At 27.1% G+C, this 24,562-nt stretch overlaps 1 protein-coding gene across 1 annotated transcript; it reads left to right on the top strand.

Annotated features, from left to right (window-relative positions):
• Positions 1–4,311: 4,311 nt before the first annotated feature.
• Positions 4,312–22,768, top strand: LOC113557605. The gene is made up of 13 exons (XM_026963173.1): positions 4,312–4,544; positions 5,214–5,315; positions 5,633–6,132; positions 6,769–7,947; positions 15,591–15,736; positions 16,452–16,664; positions 17,774–17,836; positions 19,841–20,312; positions 20,512–20,901; positions 21,217–21,580; positions 21,647–21,798; positions 22,497–22,607; positions 22,707–22,768. The coding sequence occupies exons 1-13, from the start codon at positions 4,312–4,314 to the stop codon at positions 22,766–22,768; spliced, it is 3,987 nt and encodes a 1,328-aa protein (XP_026818974.1).
• The last annotated feature ends 1,794 nt before the right edge of the window (positions 22,769–24,562 follow it).

Here is a 24,562-nt window from a genome sequence, read left to right as displayed (position 1 = left end):
TTCGTTGATTTGTTTCCAACTGCACCGTGGACGTTTAGTCTTGTTATTGGCAATATGGATGTGCGGTTGTTTGTTTTTATTATTTTTCCCTCTAGTTCTGATGAAATTACGCTTATATCTGCGCCAGAATCTACTACATTTCTTATTCTATATTATCCATGGTTACTTTTATGTATGGACACCGGTGTATTAGTGTTTGTTCGAGTTTTTTGTCGAAGTCATCATCTTGCGACAGTTACTTTGCCGTTAGGATTGTTGTACTTTCCTTGAGGTGCTGTGGATTTGCTTCTTCCCTGTTGCGTTTTATTCTATGTATTTTGGATCTGTGGGATTCAATGACGGTGGGTGATCCTCCCCGTCACCCGTATCCAATTTTTTGGTACTTCGTCTAAAATGTTGTCCTCTTCGTTGTTAATTGTATGATCTTGTTCTGGTTTACTGTCTTTTCTATTAGTCTTGTACTATTTTGAAAGGTTTGTCTTCCGTAAGTATTATTTTATGACGATTGTTTACACAGTGATTGATTCGTGTTCCTAGTTTGATTTTGTTGATACGTGTTGTTATAATTCACTCTTTGTATTGGAAGTGGGTTCTCTTATTTTTTCTCCTTAATTTCTTCCAGTTTTTCCCTAATTGTTAGGAATGTTTTTTCCGTGGTTTGTATATAAGCTTGTATAGATATTGGAAAAATGTTTCATGACTAGGTTGATTGCCTGTTCTTCGGCTATTTTTGATAAGTCAAGATATTTTAACTCATCTATCTATTTATGAAAGTGTTCTTGATAGTTTCCTTTAGTTGTAGCTTTGCCTGCTTTAGTGTATTTTATAAAAATACTCTATTGCCTATTTTCAGAGAAAAAATATTTTAAAAGTAATTCTTTGAAATTTTCCGCATCACATGTTGCATCGTTGTTCATCGTGAACCATTTTGCTACCTTTTCTTTTAGGCAGTTCTAGATCACTATCATCTTGTCTTCTTCCGCGATTGTTTTATGGGTTAAATATGTGTTTAAATTTCTTAGGAACTTCTTAGGGTGGTCGTTTGATCGTTTCCCTCGAATATGGGCATTGGTAATTCTACAATGCTCTGTTTGTTCATCAAGGTGTTTGCCGGGTTCTGTTTATTTGCGATATCGTTTACTTCTTTATGTTTGTCATACCAACCAGTCTCTTTGTCTCATAGTTATTGATTAATTGGTGTAATGCTTCGATACGATTGTTGAAGTTGTTTTTTATTTCTGTTATTTCCACTGCCGTTGTTTTAATTACATTTTCAAGCTGAGTAATTCTTTCCTTGGCCGATTCCTGAGTTAGGCTGTCACGGATTGCTTTTCTTATGTTTCCTCTTGTCATCTTTTGTTTTTCTTTTACTTGAATCTTGTGCGTATCTTCGTGTTTTCTGTCACAGAACACGAGACCGGCCCGATGTAATCACAGATTCACCAGGTCTGGGGCTCTTGAATTCTGTCACAGAACACGGGACCGACCCGGTGTAATCGCCGATGAACCAGGTATAAAAGGCCTGACGGAGCGTGTACTTTGCTATTACGCTTCTTTCCGACGTCGTAGTAAGACCCACCCGGGCAGACTTACGCGACTAGGAAAGAAGCCATCCCCGCTAACTTGTCAAGCGGTTTGTGAGTCGATCAATGGTGCAATAGTCAGAGCAATTCCGGCATTGTACCGACCGGCTCACCTGTCGCATCCTATGATGCAATAGTCGGAGTTATTCTGGCATTGCACCGGTTGTCAAGCCGCTCGACCCGTTCCCTCCTCCGTCAGTGCGCCTCTTTTAAACTCCGCTGTGCTTTTTTTTTATATATATATATATCGCTTTGCCGTGGTTTTTTTTTCATTATTATATATCCACTTTTGTAAAAATAAATACAATTCATTACAGTATCGCCCATAAATTTCGTTTCGTATACAATGCATGTACCTAATTATTTAATTGTTGTTATGTAGAAATAATATTATTTAACAATAGTGGTCATACGTATCTTTCTCTATTTCTTATTGTGCAATCTATATATTTATAGGTCTATGCCTCTATGGTAAATTAGTGATGGGTGAAAATAACAGTAACATAACAGTTACCAGACAAGTAGCAATAACAAGCTGTTACTTGGAAAAAAAAGTAACAGTTACTGAGTTACCTTTTTTTTTTTTTTTAGAACATCGATTTTAACATGTTATAGTTATTTCTTGGTTATCGTTTTTAATAACCATCGGAATATTGGAATAACGAATAACAGACAATAGTTAGTAAACAGTAAACACTAAGCAGTAACAGTAATGACTAATCCGTTATTCCCAGTCCCTAAAATCCCAAACCTAACCTAAACATTTTCGTACTACACACATAATCTCAAATCTAAATAAAAAAAAATCAATGTTAAAAAAACTAACACTAATGATTATGGACTTTTTTCTTCAACACTTAATATAATTTAAATGACAATATAATATATAAATAATTAATATATTATTTCATTTCTGTGAATAAAATAAAATAATTATTAATTTACTCAAAAAAAATTGATTTGAATTTACTTAAATATATTATTAACCTTTTAGTTTTAAAATAACGGCCTTAAAATAGTATAGTAAAATTTTACCAAAATAAAGAACAATCAGTTTTTAATTTAATTCCATATAATATTGTACATTAATTGGAATATATTTTAAATAAATGTAAAAATGTGTAATATTGGTATTAAAAAGATATCAAACTAATAAAATTAATTAATGTATCAAACTATACTTTTAATAACTTTTCATTATAAACTATTTGATTTAAGTTAAAATTGTATAATACATTGTTAAACTATTTAAATATAGTAGTTAAATTTATTCAGTTACTAATTAAAATATTTGATTTTATTAGGTACTTACTTTCGAAGAATTTATCGACAGTTCGATTACATGACAATTGGATAAATGTTTTTTAAGATTATATATAGTTGACTTATAAGAGTATTTTTTCGACATAAATCACATTTAGCAACATTCTTATTTTGGTCAAAAATAGTGAAATTTTCCCAAATACTACTTGTGCGTCTATCCATATTTTTAAAATAATGATACAATTTCTTTTACACTTTTAGAAACTTAGTTCACTAAGACAATAACAGTCAATAGAAACTAGCATTCATGTGCAAGAAATCAGAACGAATTATGTATGACAGATACAGACAATTATACTAAAATATTTTACTGTAAGATGGGACACATCTATTTCAGGAATAAACCTGCATAAACCTGTTTGCAAAATCTTACCCTTACAGACTATAATACTGTACACTATACAAATTTGGTTATATTTTATTGAAGTGATCATTTTAATATGAATCAATAAAAATAAATAAATACACATTTTTAATGCTCAAAAATATTTTTAATTACTAATAATTAATAATAACATATAAGCACTATACAAATACAATTTAAATATATACTTATTCAATATCAATTAGTGGGAAAGAAACCTATGTACACTAAAATAATTTCTAGGTTCCTACTAAATACGAACACGTTGATATTTAAACATAAAAAAATTAACACGTAAGATGCTTAGGCATTTTGATTTGAGAACCAAAACCACCAATGGGGTACCTATCTATTACTAGGCACTAGTTATTTAAAATATAAATATAATAATATAACAGGAAAATAGATTAAATCTGATCTGGTACCACTCCTGGAATACAGTCAGTAACATAATAACAATTGATGCTTTGGATGAACAAAAATAACAGTAACAGTTATTTTCATTGTTATTTTTTTGTAACAATAACAGTTACAATAGTTGATAACTTTTACCAATTTTTGTAACAATTTAGCATCACTGTGGTAAAAGGTAAAATTATATAATATGGTTTACAATTCTTATCTAAAATCAAGTAACGTTATCAAACTACAAAAAAAAATATATTTATTTATAAATTAATATTAGCCATCATGAATATTATGTATGGATTTTCGCTACGAATTTTTCACCCATGCATTTATCACCCTGGTTACAATTGTATGTACCTGAGTTATGAAATTATAACAGTTTATATCAATAAGACATGATAAAATACAATTTTAAGTTAAATTAAATTAAACATTTTCACTTGTAAAACTTATATACTGCAAAATAAGATAAAAATATAAAACAACAAATATAACTTATCAGCTATAATATACCTATTTGGTAGGCATAATAAAATAATTATATTTTCACGGCAACTTAGTAATTAGGCGTAGGTATAGCTGGAAATAATGAACATTAAGTTACGGGAACGACGACATTGTGACAATGATAACATGATGAGAACAATAAAACGAACTGGCATGGTCACAATTAACCGGAATTGTCTGTCTCAAATACAACATACGGCATTGCTGTCCACGCCTAAAGGGCACGTATGGACCCATTCACGGAGTTTGAATTTCATAATGGAAAAATGTCGGAAAACAAGTGGGATCACTTTGAATGACCGTCGCCGTGAGACCGGGAAACACACATTCTTTGAAGTAAATACGACGATGTGGCCTCTGTGAGTTCGATCTCAAAATTATTACCTATCTAATTAAATAACTTAAACATAGTAATGTTTTTAATGTTCTCACGAATCAGCACTTTTTCATGCTTAAATAATACGCATAACCTAATTTAAATTCTGATTTCTTTCTGTGATGAACAAAAAAGGTAACAAACAATTTTGAAATATACTATATTTAAATTTCGTTTAAATATTTAAGTAGGTACTATCTTGTTACTATTAAAACTATTTGTTGAAGTTTGAACTTATATATAACTATATAAACATATGTACTTTTTCTGGAAATTTGGAACAAAAAATTACTAAAAAATATTAGTGCCCATTCCCCATTACTTGTTCCAATGAAATAAAAGTTTGAACAAGTTAGTTTTGAATTTTATTCTAATTTTTAAATAGGTATTAATGGCTAAATTATAAGAATATAATAAATAAATCATTTTTTTTTAATTTTAGTAATTTTTAGCATACTTATTTATTAGAATATTTTTTTCCTTTTTCAAAAAAATGTATATAAATTTGTTATAAATGTTTTCTATATCATTTATTTTGAATATTATTTTAAGGATTTTATGTTTTTTAATTAATCTAGAAAGGAACTAAGCTTTATAAATTGTTATTATAATACCAACCTATAGAAAAAATCTTTTTTATATATACTCGTAGTTTTGTAAAACAATTTCTAAAACATGGAGAATACAGTTTAGCTCCAGCCATCAGGATAATATTATCAAAAATATTACCCACAAGAGTGAATTTTTCTGACCCGTAAGTATAAAATATAATAAAATCTACTCTTTAATTATATTAATAATTTATTAGGTACACAAAACATTGACGTAAATATACTATTTTAGCTCGGTTACAAAAACCAAAATAGTGCCTTGAATTCAGTTAAAACTTAGTATTGTTGTAATGTTGCATTTTTGCATTTTTGCTGTATTAAACCAACCAAAAACTTCAGCCGTATTCACCTTGTTTCTTTATTTACGCGGCTACTAAAATCTGCCACATATAATTAAATACACGTTAAGCTAACGTACCTAACGTATTTTTACATATTTATCTGAGATTTATGTACGCAGGAAATGGTCTAAATACAAAAACACACAAACGGAATTATGTCGTTTTTTGAGGAATTTGAATCCAGAATGTGATTCAATCGATTGGAAAGGCGATTTTTTCAAAACGTTGTCATCTTTGATATTTGATTATATGGTTCAAGTACTTTGTAGTGGTCAGATATCAAAAAAACGAAAAATGACACAAATGATCCTAAAAAAGATTAATGATATTACCGACGAATACGTGTTACTAAACTCACCAGGTAATTTTCTACAAGGAGTTCAAATATTTGTAGCAAATATGCTATCTCTGTGGCTAGAAAAACCCATAAATAATATCTGCAGTAAAGGTAATAATAATAAAGGCTTAAAAAACAGAAACATAATGAATGACATTGCGAAACAAAGAAATGGTATTAAAACAAAACATTCAAAAAACAATGAAGTAGGTCAAAATAAAACAAATATACTTAAATTAAAAACCGCAATAGAAGTTAAAACTAACCAAAAATCAAAAAAAGGTCAACTTAAAAAATTTAATAATATTAATAATAATCGATATTTAAATTCGGATCATGCATATCAAATAAACAATAAAGGGAATACAACTAACAAAACTGATAATCAAACGATTGATATTGAAACAAAGCATTTAAAAACCAATAAAACAAATAGTTTAAAAATAAAAACACAAAAAAAAGTTAAAATTAACCAAAAATCAAAAAGAGGTCAACTTAAAAAATTTAATAATATTAATAATAATCGACGATTACATACGGCTCATGTATATCAAATATACAATAAAGATAATACAATTAACAACATTGAAAATCAAACAATTGCTATTGAAACAAAGCATTTAAAAACCAATAAAACAAATAGTTTAAAAATAAAAACACAAAAAAAAATTAAAATTAACCAAAAATTAAAAAGAGGTCAACTTAAAAAATTGAATAATAATAATAATAATCGACAATTAAATACGGATCATGTATATCAAACAGACAATAAAGAGAATACAATTAACAAAATTGAAAATCAAACGATTGATATTGAAACAAAACATTTAAAAACCAATCAAATGAATCAAAATAAGACAAATAGTTTTAAAATAAAAACACCAAGTAAAGTTAAAATTAATCAAAAATCGAAAGTAGGTAAATTTACAAAACCCATCGTTAAAGACAACTTGTCTTCACAAAACTCAAAAAAAGCTACAAACAAAATAAAAACAAACAGAAAATCAAAAAAAGGATTAAAATCAGAGTCAATAATTGGTGCAGTAAATGATTTACAGAAAATTATTGAACAAAATGAAATATTATCAAATGTTGTACTCGTAAATCGTTCAGTCAGTAAAACTACAATCAAGAAGAAAATAAAAAATAAGTTGAATAACTTTGGTAAAAAAAACCAAAAACCCCAAAAAAATAAAATTTCAAAAACTATTGTAAAAGGTAAATTGTCTCAGCAAAACTTAAATAAAGCTACAAAAAAAATAAATACAAACAAAAAATCTAAAAAAGGTTTGAAATCAAAGTCAATAATTAGTGCAATAAATGGATCAAAGAAATTTATTAAAAAAAATGAAATGTTATCAAATTCTGTTCTCGTTAAGCCTGCAGACGATAAAAATGTTAGTGAGACGAATATAATAAATGAAAAAAACTCGAACATTCCCGACGATGAATGTCATAATAACACAAATGGTCGTGATAAGAACATAAACGGGAAAAATAGTAACTATAGACCAGTGATAGACAATGAAAAATTATCGGATTTGACAAAACAACTACATAATGAAAATACATTCGAAGCAAACAACAACGGCAATGATAAAAATGATTTTATTAATAACGATGCTCTTGATTTTGGATCTCTTAGACCAGCTACGGATGCGGAAAACATTCACTCGATGACCGCCATGAATCATGGTGGAAGAAATGACGATGGTCATAGAATTACATCAATGGATGATCGTTCCAAGTCGCATTATGACGGTGGTAGCAAACTATTATTAGAACACGGTTCTACGCCAGCGATGTCAAATGGAATATCAAATAGCTATAATAATAATAATGTAAATGAAGAAGGCAGAATTCTGAATGTAACGGATATTAGTGGACATACCTTGAGGGTGACTGAATATTTATTAGAAGAAAAATATGATACTATCTTATTGAAAGACGAAGAATTATTAAAATATAATGACAACAATTCACACGATATTGATGATGCAGGTTACAGTGATTTGAATACAGATTGTGATAATGGCTTTGATGATGATAACGGACATCATATTATAATTATGAACGAGGATGGAAAAGAATTTGAGTGTAATATTTTTATTTTCATTACAATTCATTACAATAGTTAAATTAATAAATAAGAAATAGTTAGTTAAACATTTACATTTTAAAACAAAAATAATTACTTACCTATTGTTTTTAGGTACATAACCCTGGCATCCCTATGTCAGAATTTTCCACTCTAAATTGTATCATTAGTTAGTAACTTATTCGTAACCATACGTAACCACAAATTCGGAATTCGTAACTTGATTTTTACCGCAGAAAATCTAATTTTTTCCCGGCGTCCATCTCGTCACACCAGCATCCGCACCCGTATTCTAGAAATATCTACTTGGCCAGTTGAAAATTGAGCCAGGGTTTTGAAATTATACCGTATAAACTGTAAATTATTGTGTAATAACTCTTTTAGCCATTTTATTTTAAAATCTAAATTTTTTTGTCTAATTGCACTTTGTATTATTGATAAAAACATGTTTACGTTATTTTACTTTATTATTTATTTTATGAATCAAAACATTTTTCAGATTTTAAAATATATCAACATAATTTACTGTGAATTTATACTTAAATTATTAAAACTACTTACCTATAGGTAAATTGTTTAAGAATAAGTTAGTCTTTTATTTAACTATTATTCAGGTTCCAGACTAGAAACTATTGATTAAATAAAAAATGACACATTTTGTTAATTGAATTGTAATAACAATTAATTTATTTTTAAGAATGTATTTATTTATTTATTTTAAAAATGTGTCCATAATATTAAAATAGTTAATTTGCCTAAAAAGTAAAAAGTATAAGGAAAACAGCATATACCCAGTACTACGAAGTTCAAACATTCTTCGCAATCGTTTAAAAACAAAAATTCAAAATTTTTAACTTAGAGCTCATCAATAGTGCCATTAATTCATACTTAGGTACGTCTTTTGTAATGACTTAATATCTTGATATATTACATTGATTTAAAATTACGTATAAAATAAAAGTGAATAGGCTTTTATTCAGATACACTATAACAAATATTTTTATATTCCTTACCTACTTTAAATATTAACTCAAAATATCTATGTTTAACAATATAATACAATGAACATGTTTTCAAAAATTTAAATGGTAAAAATTATAATTTCTGTGTTAACAATTTTAGATGAATGTATGTTTTGTATTTTTATGTTTTAATTGTGTGTCATCATATAGTTCCCAATTTTTATGTAATCTAAATGCACAGTCCAGTTGCACACCAATATCCACTTCTTTCACTTTCGTGGAAGTTAATTATACCTCTTAATTAGTACACATTTCCTTTAACCATTAAATTATTTTTAATGTCTAGTAATTTGTATATGTTGGGTTCTGCAAAATGTTGTTTTATTAAATCCAATAGTACGTTTTCTATATCTATTGTACTGGTTAATGTGTTTAAATCTGAAAATAATAGTTAAAAATAAATTAGTGAAATTCTTTGTCATTTAAAAGTACCTAATGTCCATTATTTCTTAAAGGAATTGCGTTCAGCTCTAATGATTGATGAGTTGTTTTAATTACTGAATAGCTTTTTTTTTTTCCACAGGAAACACCTAACTTTTTTCTATCTTTAAAATATTCTTCCAGCTCATATTAAATATTAAATTCTTCATTAAAGATGTTAAGGGATAGTTTCGAAAAAGTGTGTTCTAAATGTGGAACTGGACAACAATTATTTTCACAATCACTTGAGCTTATGCAAGAAAGCATTATTTTAAAAGTTTTTCCACTATAGAAGCCACTGTGTCTAAAGTTATTAACCCACCTATTAAGGTTTTTGTTTTATGATTGACAAATTGTAATAACATCATTAATCGAGTAAGGTAAAGTTTCTTGGCATTTTTTTGTGAAATCATTTATATGGCAAGAGAAGTAGTCAAATTTGGTATCATTTTTTCCAAATAATTCCTAAAATTGATGCTATCAGCGACTGAAGTTGCTGATATGGACATTATAGAATCTACTGTGAATGTATTATTTAGTACTATTTTTCCTGTACCAGCAACTGAGCTTGGCTTGTTTAATAAACTGTTAACATTTTTTAAACAAGTAAATTAATGGAGAAAACTTTTATTTATTTGAATCCAATAAATCAAAACTCGGTTGAGGAACACTATAACGAACAAGAACGTGTTCTCTTTAAAGTGAGCTTTGATTATTCACTTTTCTATTCCATTTTTCAAATGCTTTGTTTTCAGCTACCTCTGATGTTTAGTTGTCACAATTTAAGTATAGTTTTCCTTCTCCACAACCCGCTTCTGTTCCAGACATCAAAACAGAACATTCAAACAAGTGAATAGATTTTTTGTATCTTACACACTTATGCAATCCGGTAGGTAGATTTCCATTTGCACATGGAAGACATGTCGTTATTTACGTAGATTTTTTTTTATTTATAATAGCTTCTGCTCTAATATGTTGTATTTGTGTATGGATTTCAGTATTATTATTTTTTTTTTGTTTTTTTTATTGATTCAACTACCAAATAATCATTTTCATAATCTAAATCACCGTTTTCTTCTTGGTTGTGAAGTAAACCATTGTAATCATTGTCATTATTACAAATACTTATATTTTGACTATATTCGGTTTCTCTATTATCTATATATTTGTTTATCTCGTAATTTAAATCAGCATGATCGTAATTTCCATTTTGATTATTGTTATTGTTTTTGTTTTGATAACTATATTCATCTTCATTTTCAGTAATATTTTGAATACTGTCTTGTCTAATACTATTTTCATCCACAAAAAGCTGATCTGTTACTTCATTTCTTTTACATTAATTTTCATCACTGAAATCCAAATTTTCGTTATCTTTATTTTGATCTTCCAATAAAAGATGATCACTTTTATAATATTTTAATAACATTTTCACGAGCGTATCCACTCTTAAAGGTAAATTTTCATTCTTAATTACATGGTTTTTAATATGATTAAAATTGCTTTCTATTCTACTTGAAGTAGTGAGTGTCCCATATCCAAAAATGTTAATCACGATAGAAGACCAGCATGGAAACAATTTTATTGTTGTTACTATAGTTACCTCAAGTTCAGGTAAAAATTGTGCATTATCTGTAGAACCTTCAGTACCTTCTATTTCTTCTTTTACTTTATTTCTAATACTCTGTGCCCATCCTTTAAAACTACCAAGGTGATTTTCATTATGGCGTTCTTTATCATCATTAGTATTGTTTTATTGAATAATAATGTCATCATATTTTAACTGTAAATAATCAATTTGATCTGAAAAATGTATCAAATATTTTAAATATTTTTTTCTTTTGGCACAAGGTGTCAACAGTTCTGTAACAACAAAATTGACTATTTGTTTACTTAATTTTTAAATGAATTAATATCATTATGATTTGGCTTAATAATAATAATAATAATAACCTTATAATTGATGCCATAAAAATAATAATACAAAAATATATACATAAAGAAATTATAATAATTAGATTTATAAAAATGATTAATGAAAATATTGTTTATCGTGTAAGTGCACTGTAGCATTCTATAAGTTATTAAAATAATCATTAAATACTACTTCCACCTTAAAATTAAATGCGCAATACTATTCATTTAATTTGTTTCCTAAGAAAAGTAGTGTGATTATTAAAAATACAATATTTATAGTTGTTATAGCACGAACTTTGTTCGTAGTAAGTATTGTAATTGATATTATAATACCTAAGTAATTTAAAGTATATTATCTATCTTGTATCTGTAGCTGGAATTAAATCTATATCACTTTCGTATATTGACCCATAATCAGAACAACGACCCAACAATGAAATATAAACAACACCGTATAAACTAATATTAGCTATTTTAGATTTTAATGAACATGGAAGCTTTATATGCAAAAATAAGCGGTCATGCACTACATTACTCCACTCAAACGGTGTTGATACATTATACATCTCTGTTCTTGTTGTTCTTTGTATGTTTTCTCTCTAGGTTCGATTGAGTTCCATTCATCTATCGAAAAAGTAATATCATATTGTAATTTTTTTTTATGACATTTGGAACTTTCTTCATTTGAATAACTTCCTTCATCGGAAGATAAATGTGTTTCTTCTGGAATTATATGAGGGCTATTTCAAAATTAACCTCCGATGTGTTACAATTCATTACATACGTGCACTTTGGTGACGTGTTTTTGCATGTCGCAACCAGTACATTATTCCTTAATAATATGCCAAGTTTCAACCGTTTTCGTTCAGTATTTTTCCAATAGTTGCCGTTTTAACATGGAGAATACAATTTTATCTTCCACCGCCTGTGAGGAGCGAAGTGTAATTCGTTTTTTGCAAGCCGAAGGAAATAGCACAGCTCAAATTCATCATCGGTTATGTGTTGTTTACGGCAATACGGTGATAAGTAATAGGTTCGATATGTGATTGGTGTAGACAAATTAAAAACGGATTAAAAACTAAACTTATTTTTATCTAATTAAGATTTTATTTAATATTCAATATTTTATTGATGTTTCGAAAATGTTATTATTCGTGGGAAATGGTATAATAAATATTTGGTGAAAATTTCAAGGATTTTCGTGAACTGAATACAATTTAAGAACCCCGATTTTCTTTTAGTAACAGATTCGCGTATTGATGCTGGAGTAACCTTAAATTTATCATTACTTAACTCATCAGCAATTGTTTTCCAAACGTCATGATTTACTCCGACGGTATCTAACAGATGACATATTATTTTTGTATTTTGTGTATACAGTTAATTATATATTGGAGACCGGGAATTCGTCCAACTCCCTTCGGTAATTGAATTTCGAGACATACAACCTATTTTACTATTTGTTTTACTAATAATTAATAAGTATAATTGGTTGAGTTTATTTCTTCATAAACATTTAATTTAATATACTTTACAAGTTTCAAGTAAGTACCCATGAAAATTTCTAAATTATAAAAAAATAACTGAAATAGTTATTCTCCGTTTAATATATAACTTCGTCCAAATTTGAACCTAAAATATCTATTAAAGAATTGATTTTATTTAATTTTTAAATGTTATAGTTACATTATGAAATACACGAGAAAGCTTATTTTAAATTTTCAATCCTTAGCTGTAAAAATTGAACATTTTATTAATTTTTAATTGTTCGTGATTTTTATGAACATAAAACTATAATAAATTCTTAAAAAAAAAAATAGTGATATTATGCATCTTTAATATTTTTGAACAACTATTGTATAAATTGAATTAACATCAATGGTCATTGAACGAATATTAGTTTTAAGTAGATGAAAAAGGTTATTTAATGTGTATTAAATTGTATCAAAGCTATAAAGTTTATGACTGTATGGCCAATAGACAATTTTTAATCGATATTTTTAGAATTAAATTCGAAATATCTATAAATAGCTCATAAAACAAGTCAAAATATTTTTTAAATGTTATTAAGTATGGAAAATGATAAAATAAACATGTGGTGAATATTTCAAGTATCTCTTGTTATCTGTTTTCGAATTCCCACAAATATAGAAAATCATTCGATGAGAAGTCGTTTAATTATTGCTGAAAATCCAAAATTAAAATAATTTAAATTTTAAAAGCTCATAAAAAATTAGTTTTAATTTTTCAAACTTTGTATTATTTGTTGAATGTAGGAAAACGTATGAGAAAACTTATTTTTGATTTACGCTCAATTTTTTTTTAAATTTTCATTAATAGAAACTTGGAGGAGCCTTATTATAAATTTTCAAGTATTTTGATCCAGCGAAAATTTTGTAACAACAGTTTTTAAAAAATAAATTATAAAAATCGAAATTTTCAAATACCTATAAATAGTTCAAAAACAGTTAAAATATTTTGAAAAATTAATATCGTATTGAAAATTATGATATAAACATCTGATTATTCTTTAATATATATTTTATAGTTATTATTTTATTAGTATTATAGTTACACTAAGCAAATTAGTTTGATTTTGTCAAAACTAGTTTTGAATATAAATCATAGTTTATCCTTAATTTGTTTTTCCTTGGCGTTTTTGAAAACTTCTTTTCTATTTTGATCCCTTTGGTGTAACTAGAATAAGTAAACAGTGGAGCGTAAATAAAAATATTTTTGTAAATATCATGTTCATGTGTATTTTTATTTATTAATAATTACCAACAACGATTATCGAACCTAATATAACCTCTAAAAAAAGATTTATATAATTAGTTTTTAAATATTGTATACATAAATTGTCACAATGTCGCATGCGTAACTATTTTGTGTATGATATATTCATACTTTAAGTTCCAATTAACGAAGATTAAATACATTTTTAAGCAGTAGAATATAATATGCCGGAAAACTATTAATCGTAGGTTAAAAGTTTTTCGTACTCCGAAGATACCAAGCATTAAATGCACCTTATTTATTACTAAATTAAAACCAACTACCTTCAATTTTTATTTAACATTATGGAACATAAAAGATTACTTACTTTTCCATCTTCACATATTAATTCAGCTCGATATTTTTGTATTGTTGCTTCAGTTATGTGTTTAGCAACACATAGTGTTCTTCCTATATTCTTTATAAATTTGCATACAATTTAACAAACGTAAAGAACACGTATAAAGTATAAAGCATATGTAAAATATAAATCCGGTCATAATAATATTATGATTTATGATATTATATAATATTTTGAAATAAAGTTATAGGTTTCTTATTTAATTGATAATTTCTAGTCCGGAATCTGATACCTGATATTAGTTAAATAACAGACTAACGTATTCTTAAACAATTTACCTATAGGTAAGTAGTTTTAATAATATAAGTATAAATTCACAATAAATTGTGTTAATATATTTTTAAATCTGAAAAATGTTTTGATTCATAAAATAAATAATAATGTTAAATAAAGTAAACATGTTTTTATCAATAATACGAAGTGCAATTAGACAAAAAAATTTAGATTTTAAAATAAAATGGCTAAGAGAGTTATTACACAATAATTTACAGTTTATAAGGTATAATTTCAAAACCCTGGCTCAATTTTCAACTGGCCAAATAGATATTTCTAGAATACGGGTGCGGATGCTGGTGTGACGAGATGGACGCCGGGAAAAAATTGGATTTTCTGCGGTGAAAATCAAGTTATGAATTCCGAATTTGTGGTTATGAATGGTTACAAATCGATTACTAAACAGTGGTACTATTTTAATTTCAATAAGTGCATTTTCCTATTAGCGGGGTGTTGGTGTAACGTTACCGCAGAACTCCGAGAGTAAAATGGATTTTCCGTGGTGAAAATCAAGTTACGAATTCCGAATTTGTGATTACGAACGGTTACGGATAGGTTACTAAGTAATGATATAATTTCGAGTGAAAATTCTGACATAGGGGTGCCAGGGTAACATACCTATTATTTTTAATTGGAACTAAAAATGTATTTATATTAATAAGAAGAATATAAATATAATTAAGACTGCTAATTTATTTTGTTATTAACCAGCCGTTATACTATATAAAATATGCTAATTGCTATACTGATTGTACTCAACATTTTTTTTCTGTACCCATTGTAACAAAACTTTTAAATAAAAGTAAATAATAATTAAAACGCTTATATTGAATAAATACATAATTTAATATTTATACACTGGTTTGTATAATAGCTCGCGTTTTGGATGATCTCGTAAACATATTTTTGAATAGTTCACCGGATGGCTGGAGTAATGAACACGATAATGCTACCAAAGTTATAGAATCAAGAAGAGATGAATCTAAACAAAATTATTTTCAGAGATGTGCTGATGGTTATGTACGTATATAAAATAAATATACATAGTGTATTATACCTATATAAGGTGTAACTAGACTATTTGACAAAGTTCCATTTCAAATGTTACTTTATTTGTTAAATAGTTCTGTATATATATGAACTACTCATACTTCATTACTTATCACTTATGTAGTTATGTACTTATTCAAATAGTAAATTTATATAAATCATATTATGGTTTTATTCGTCCTTAAATTTAAATTAACCACACTAATTTATTACATATTAAAGTAAGAAAAAAACATTTAAATTGGGTATACATTTTACTTAATTATTCAATGAACAATCTTGTACATGCATTTAACTTATACTTTTTAAGGATTATTGCCAAAGCATAATTGACATAGGTATTTAAAACCAATTTTAATTTGTGGTAAGTGAAGATTGCTTGCATTGAATATTTTATTATATCGTCCTTACTAAAAACAGTAAAAACCTGCCCTTGTTACTATTATTCGTTAAGTATTCTGTATCAATGTTTATAACTAATTAGTACCTACTTCAGTACTTTAGTACACACGGAGGAATTAAGGTGTATTATGTATTAGGTTTTTATTTCTAAAATGATTCAGAAAACGTAGATATACTCTTACATAGATGTATCTACTTGAGATATTGTAATGATAGTTATTAATATTATTATGTAAAATATTAAGCAAGTATTAATATCGATTGTTTAACTACTACGTTTTAGACGCAAAAATTAGCGAATAATTTTAGAAATAAAAAGTCAAAAAATCTGGAAGTTTGTGATCAAAGTAAAGGAGTTACCTATAACATCTGTAAAAAAGATGGCAGCAATTACAGTGTTCGCAAGACAATATTGCCACTGCGCAGAAATCAAGATCATCGATGTATAATGTGCTCATTAGATAAATCAAAATTATTAGTTAATACATTAATTAAATTAAAGTATTAAAGAAAGTTTGAAATTAATTTTTTATATAATAACAGATTCTATTACATTTGTTGGATGATTGAATAATATTTATTTAATCGCATACTTTTAATAACAATAATAATTCATTAGCCCTATGTAGTTGCATAACAGTAGTTTAATCAAAATTGTCGAGTATAATGATCCAACTCACCACTGAAGAAATCTCTTGTTGGTGAAATTGGAGCACTAATATTCTAAGTAATTAAAATAGAACAAACATTAAAAAATTAAGAACAATAATGAAAACATTAAAAGACAGGTATAAAAAAGGGTGGGCAAGTGAGTATCGCTCTGTTGTATACTAGAAATGGAGAGTAAATCACTATAATGGATGTGTTAAATTTAAATGCAATGACAGGTACACAATAAACGATTCTGAACGAAGATGATTTGTTATGTAAGATTAGTAGGATATATTATATTATTACCTATATTTAAATTTTAATATATCGTTATTTTATGCAATTTCGTGAAAAATTAAATTTCATTGAATATGCTTACGTAAATTACGACTCTTCACTATTGACATCATTCGTGTTCAATTTTATTTAATTTAGGTAAGTAAATTCATAATTATTGCTATTTGGTAAATTATTTATAAAACAAGATACATTCATCTATCTAAATATCTATTTCATTTTATAATATTTAATTTATTTAATTTAGGTAGTTTAGATATTACAATGTCACATATCTGATAATTCCATATGGCATCCATCATTGGAAATGTATAGAATATATATTTATATTGTAATGGTTACAAACTGTGTGTATCTTGGTTACATTTATTATTGAATATATTTTTATTTTATTTAACAACTTATTTATAATAGTAATTATTGTTATTCAGTCTTATTATGGCTCTCAATGATGATCAAATTGCAAATTTATTGTGTGGGAATTTATCAAATATTGATGAATTTGAAGTCAGATAATGACGAAAAAAATATTAATTTATTGGATGCTTTCAAAGACATGGACAACTTTTTGCATCAAAATGATCTTGAATTAAATAAATTATTAAGTTTATAATCATCTGAATTATTATTATTATTTATAAATTATAATTAATTTAGGAACAAATATTTTGTGATATTCCATTCAATGGAGAAAGTTCAAAACTCATCGAAAATGATCAGGTTAATCAAAACAATGAACATTTTGCTGGAAAATTTGAGACCAAAAATTACATTTTTTTATCTATTTTATATAATATAAGTATGAATTTTTTGAACTTATATTCCTATAATAATAAATATGTTACAAAGGTTTGTCAATTATTTTTATGTTTATTATTATGTTTTTTTTTATATTAATTTAATAATTTTTAAAATTTGATAATTATGTTATGTTTTATTTCAAATAAATACTTTGTTAACTTTTAAAGTGTAAAATATAAATCCTTATAGTACCAATGATGCCATATGGCATCGGGTCTGGAAAAACTAAGTTTTTAATGAAAGTGGAAATTAAAAATTTTTTATCTCTTATTTAAGTCCTATTAGTAATATTAAAAAAAAAATTTAATTTTAATGAATTTCAATCATTGGGGCTGAAAGGGTTTGTACGTCCCGGCTGACGTCGATTCATACATTAACAAAGGAATGAAAATACTGATGTATAAGTGTACAAATATCTTTATTATACGTTTAAACTTGATACAAGATTACAATGTTAGTAAAATATAAAAGTTATGGTGAGCGGTGTTACGACCTGACTTCAAATACTGATATAAAAGACCATGAGTGGTGTTACGACCTGCCTTTGAGCGTCTTGGATATCCTTAACCGCAGGGCCCCCACAAGGGGGGGGTCAGGAGGACCGATGGTACTGGGGCCCGGACTTCCGAGGGGCCCGGCGTCCGTGCCGGGCTAATAATAATTACTTCAAAATATATTAGAAAAATGTTTTAAATACTTAATTTTTTTTTCAAGATTCAAGTATTAATTATTTTAGGATTTTTTTAATCAACTCGAAAATCATATGCGAAATATAAAGCTTAAATTCTAAATATTATGATATCACACCACTATTAATAACTTGAAAACAATTGATCGCCTATGAAATTTTTCCTTCTCTTTCCGTTACTAGTAATAACCAAAGTTGGTTTATTTATAAATGTATATACGTTGTATTTTTGTTCGTTATAATTTAGTTTTCTAGATATATAGATATATAGATATAGATTAGTTGTCTAGATATAAATGTTAGTTTATATTTATATATTATATCGTTATGTTATATTATTGTCGTATATTTATTTTGTGTAAACATGCAGTTCTGTTCTATTTTTCTACACATAGACATATTAAATATTAAAACATTTATTAATATTTATTAATATGTCTATGATTCTTCATTGACACACAAAAGTAGTGGTTATGTCTACGGAATTCATAATAACTAATTTATAAATAACTATGATACGAACAAAATTTATAATCCGAATTGTAAGCAATATTTATATTTATACAATAACTGATAATTCGTTTCATTTTAGTTTCTACTATAACCGCGTATCGTATAGGCACGTCATACGTACGTAAAATCGTAAATATTATAATTTGTTTTATTTCGATTATTTTACTCAAAATGTCTTTTTATAAACACAAATCTGGATATCAGAAAAGAAAATTGAAAGAAGAAAAAGAAGAAAAAACTTTTTAAACACTCAGGTAATAAGTAAATTTTTTAAACCAAAAGAACCTGAAAAAAATACACACTCTATTGAAACTATACCAGTTGAAAATGAAAATATAGACATAGTATACCCTGCTAAAAAACCTATTTTGATTAAAAATATTTCCAAAAAAGAAATCTGTAAGCATGAAAATACAAATGCTCTCCTTACACACAATATCGATATGCACGATTTATTCGACCCCGGTTTATGGCCGGAACATATCAACGACGATATTCGTCAACAAATTATTGCTACGAATCCTTCTAATTTCGATAACATATTTAAAATGAGAAAAACTATATCTTAAGATTGTAATGGTAAAATATTTTCTGAATTTTTGTTATATACTAAATCATCAAATAATAGAGAAAAATATCCACGAGATTGGCTCATTTATAGTTCTTCAAAAAAAACATTACACTGTTTTCCTTGTTTGTTATTTAGTGAAAATCTTACTGAGTCAATAAAAAGTCGTAGTGTTCTAGCTAAGAGAAGTGGATTTTCTCCAAAAACAATACCCTGGAAAAAGTTATATGGTAGACTTCCACTTCATGAAAATAGTGAAACGCATCGTACTTGTTATTGTAAATGGAAAAATGTACAACTGTCTTTGTTTGGTTTTGGAGTAGATAGTCAATTACAAAAAACAATTCTTAGTGAAGCAGAAAAATGGAAGGCTATTCTAAAAAGACTCCTTGATGTAACTTTGTTTCTCGCTTCTAGAGGATTGCCTTTTCAGGGTAGCAGTACCAAAATCGGTGAAGTAAACAATGGTAACTTTCTTGGAATATTAGAATTTTTTGGGCGGTATGATGAGGTAACTAGAGACCATTTAGCAACTGTTGAAAAATATCAAAATAAAGGCGAGAGTATGAAAGGAAAGACCCACTATTTGTCTTGGATGAGTCAAAATGAATTTATTTCTCTTTGTGGTGAAAAGTTTTAAACCATATTCTAAACGAACGAATTAAGTCAATATATATTATGGTGTTATTGTTGATGCTACTCCTGACGTTTCTCACCAAGAACAGAATGTTTTAATTTTAAGATATGTTTTATATATCAGTGAAAATAAAACATTTAAAATTAAAGAGAGATTTATTGAATTTTTGAACTTAAATGAAAAAACAGGTGAAAGTATTGCTTCAGAATTACTAAAAGCGTTAGAACGTCACAAAATCCCATTGGCAGATTGTCGAGCCCAAGCATATGACAAAGGGGCTAATATGAGTGGAAAAATTAAGAGTGTACAAGCACGTATTTTGGAAAAAAATCATCTTGCTCTTTATTCGCCATGCAGCGCTCATTCCCTTAATCTCGTTGGTGTAAATGCAGTAAAAATTAATTCTAGAGTGAAAACGTTTTTTGGATGTGTACAAACTTTATATGTAACTTTTAGTAGCAGTCCAGCAAAATGGAGTATTTTAAACGAAGAGGTCAATATATCACTAGAATCTCAATCTGAGACACGATGGAGCTCACGTGTTTCAGCCATACGTCTTATTGTTCATCATCTTCCTGGTATTTTAAAATCATTAGATCGAATATTAAATGAAATTAACTTGCCAGAAAAAATGTATTGTGAAATAATATCTTTGAAAAATTATTTTTCTTCCTTTGAATGTATAGCTATAGCTAGTTTTTGGTTTAAAGTACTTTCTTCTATAAATGAAAGAAATGTTATAATTCAGTCAAGAGGTATATCTCTTGAAACTGAAATTGATCTAATGAAAGATTTAATTAAAGAATTACAAAATATAAGAAACGAGTGGTCTATAATTTTAAATGAAGCGAAATTAGTGGCAAGTAATTTGAATATTTTACCAAATTTCCAAGATAAAGAAAAAAGAACTAAGAAAAGAAAAGTTTTTCATGACGAAGTTTCTTCAAAAACGGATATTCAACCTAGTACAGAAAGTATAGCACATGATTCTTTTAGAAGAGATGTCATTTTTGCTAGTATAGATTTTATTATTACTGATTTAACGCATCGTTTTGAAGCTCATAAAAAAATGTGTGATCTATTTTCTCCTATTTTATGCTACATGAAGTTATCTTCTACAGAACTTGAAATAAAGTTGAAAGAAATCATAAAAATATATTCTGATGATTTATCGCCAAATATTTTGAATGAATTACTACATTTAAGGAAAATTCATAAATCTGTTTTTCTAACAGAAATTGAAATACCTCCATTGAAGTTATTAAACGAAATATATACTAAAAAATTAGAGAATATTTTTATAAACACTTTTATTGCTTTAAGAATTTTTTGTACGCTACCAGTAACAGTCTCTGAAGCAGAGAGAGCATTTAGTAAGTTAGGAAATCAGCTTAAAACATGGCAGAGAGCTTCAATCGGTCAAGAACGTCTCAATGCTCTTGGTATTTTATCTATTGAACACAAGTTGGCATCAAGTATTAATTTTGATGACATTATACACAACTTTGCTAAAAAAAAAGCAAGAAAAGAAAAATTTAGTTAGTATAGAAATTTTAAAATTGTTATAAGTTATATTAATTATACTATTTTATTTTCAATTTTTTTATAACTTCTTTTTTTCATGTTTTTTGTTAAAAAAATTAAATACATTTTTAGTTTGTACATTATATTACATTATACATGTCTTCAATTTATAAAAGATACCTACAAATTTGTTGATATTTTATTTTTTAATTATACCTACCTACGCCTATAATTTATATTTAAAATTAATATTTAAGGTATATTCATGTCGAAAAATAAATTGTTATTTAAGAGGGGCCCGGATTTATTTGTGTACCCGGGCCAAAAATATGATGTGGGGGGCCTGGCGTTAACAATGCATAAAGCAACGACGTTACGCTCGAGACTGGAGAAAATTACGGCGGCTGTGTTAAACTGCGCCCATCGGTGAACCGGTACGGCGGCAGATAACACGCCGTCATAATTTACGTAATACAATATTATATAACTCACACGATAATAAAAATTATAATTAAACGAACAAAAACAAATATAAAAATAGTGGTTGTGTGTGTGTGTGTGTCGGACGGCGGCAAGGTTTACACGTCCTACGTTCGCTCGAACACTATCGATCATTATTGTTTTAGTGAAATTTATAAAAATCAGCCAGGTTATTTCAAAGATGAAATGGGAGGAAAGTTTTTAAAAGAATTCGTTACATTAAGACCGAAATTATACGCTAACAGAACTGTAGACGACATTGAGGTAAAAAAAGCTAAAGGTGTGAAAAAGTATGTAACTAAAAAACATATGCAATTTAGACATTATATAGAAATATTAAATGTATATATAAACCATAAAAATGTTTGTGGTAATTTAGTACAACCCACTTCACCTCATAGTCGTGTACCACATGTTGATGATAAACACGTAGAAATATGAATTTTATTCAATCGAATAAACATATTGTTCATTCTAAAACAATGAATAAACTTGTACTAAGTGCTAACGATGATAAACGTCATATAATGAATGATTGTATTAAGACACTAGCGTATGGACATTATAAAATTAATAAATAAAAATAAATTACATACATTAAAAAATCTTTATTTTAAAATATCTGCTGACAATATCCACGAATCGAAACCCATCCATTAACAAACATTGTATCTTTAACTTTTTTTATAATATACTCAATTAAAAAGGTGTTCGGGAAATCAGTTAATTTAATTTCTTGTTCATAAAAACCTCCTAGAATTATATTATTTGATTCATCCTTTAGTTGATAAGTTATTGGGTTTGTATGTAAAAACTTTTGTTATTGTAAAAATTTCCGTTGTCCAATTCGGTGTTTATCCTTTACTAAATATGTTTGTATTTTGATATTCTTACTTTATCATTAATTTTAAGTTTTGTTTTATGAAATGTTTTATTATCTATTTATACATTTGATTTAATTTTACTTGTATTCATTCGAGCTTCATACGGTGTACACTTCTATGTTTTGTATGATTATAATTATAAATAATTTTTGATATAGTATTATACCAATTCCATGTACCTGTCGCAGTAAAATGTTTATATATATTATTTTTAAGTGTTCGTATAACACGTTCGCCAATTGAACACTTGATAACGCTATACGAATTGTAATGTTTAATTTTATATTTTTTCATTAAATCTTGAAATTGATTATTATAAAATTCTGTACCATTATCTGTTTGTAATGATTTTGGATTAGCTTGTTTTAATATATTAAACATACCTTTTGTACATTCTTTTCCTGTTTAATTTTTCAATGATTCTACCCATACATATTTTGTGTATGTATCTATAACAATTAAAATATATTTAAAACCAAGATTTTGATTAGAATGAGAGATGTCCATTAAATCAGCTTGCCAAAGGTCATCTTTAAATCGTGTTATTACACTACGCCTGTGAAATATTTTTCTTGCAGGTCGATGTAGCTCATTAGCTATACACTCTAATGTCTACATTATACTATTATATTCCTTTCACGTAATTATTCTAAAATAGATATGATTTCATTATTTACACCAGTATTACCAGCAGTTTGAGATGATGTTATAAGATTTATTCTAGTAACTAATTCATTCGGATCATTATAGTACACTAATTGTGTTTGAGGTATTACGTCTTTATATAAACCAGAACCTTTCTTAGTCGATGGCGATAAACTAAATTTAAATAGCTGACCTGTTGGAGGTTCTGTAATTTTAGAACTATTCATAGGAGAAGAAAAATCAAATGGAGCATTTCTTATGTTCGAATCATCAATAACGTTTCTTCATTTAGCACCTTTTATATCATATATTATTTTTTTTAATAAAACATATTTTTCTTGATTAGAAGTTTTAGAGTATAAATAGATATTCTCAAATCTTAATCCGTTTTCATGTGTGATTAGGTTATACATTATATTTGTTTTACCTGAACTACTAGGACCAACTAATATAGCACTATAGCACGTATGGTATTAGGTAATAATGATCCATGTTTTAATGGTTTTTTTTTTATCTGAACATCTACATTTGTAATATCTAATTTATATTTCTGCTTAATCAAGTTCATTTTTTTGTATAAATACTAAAGAATTTTTACTTTATAATCAGTTATAGATGATACGTTCAACTCATAAGTGTAAATTAGGTAAGACTGGTAAAGGATTTGTAAACTCACTTATAAATAGTCTTCCGTTTGAAGATCGTA

The sequence above is a fragment of the Rhopalosiphum maidis genome, chromosome 3 (assembly GCF_003676215.2).
Source record: "Rhopalosiphum maidis isolate BTI-1 chromosome 3, ASM367621v3, whole genome shotgun sequence".
NCBI lineage: Eukaryota > Metazoa > Arthropoda > Insecta > Hemiptera > Aphididae > Rhopalosiphum > Rhopalosiphum maidis.
The sequence above is the reverse complement of the archived record's forward strand: the minus strand, read 5'-3'. Positions and strand labels throughout refer to the sequence as shown.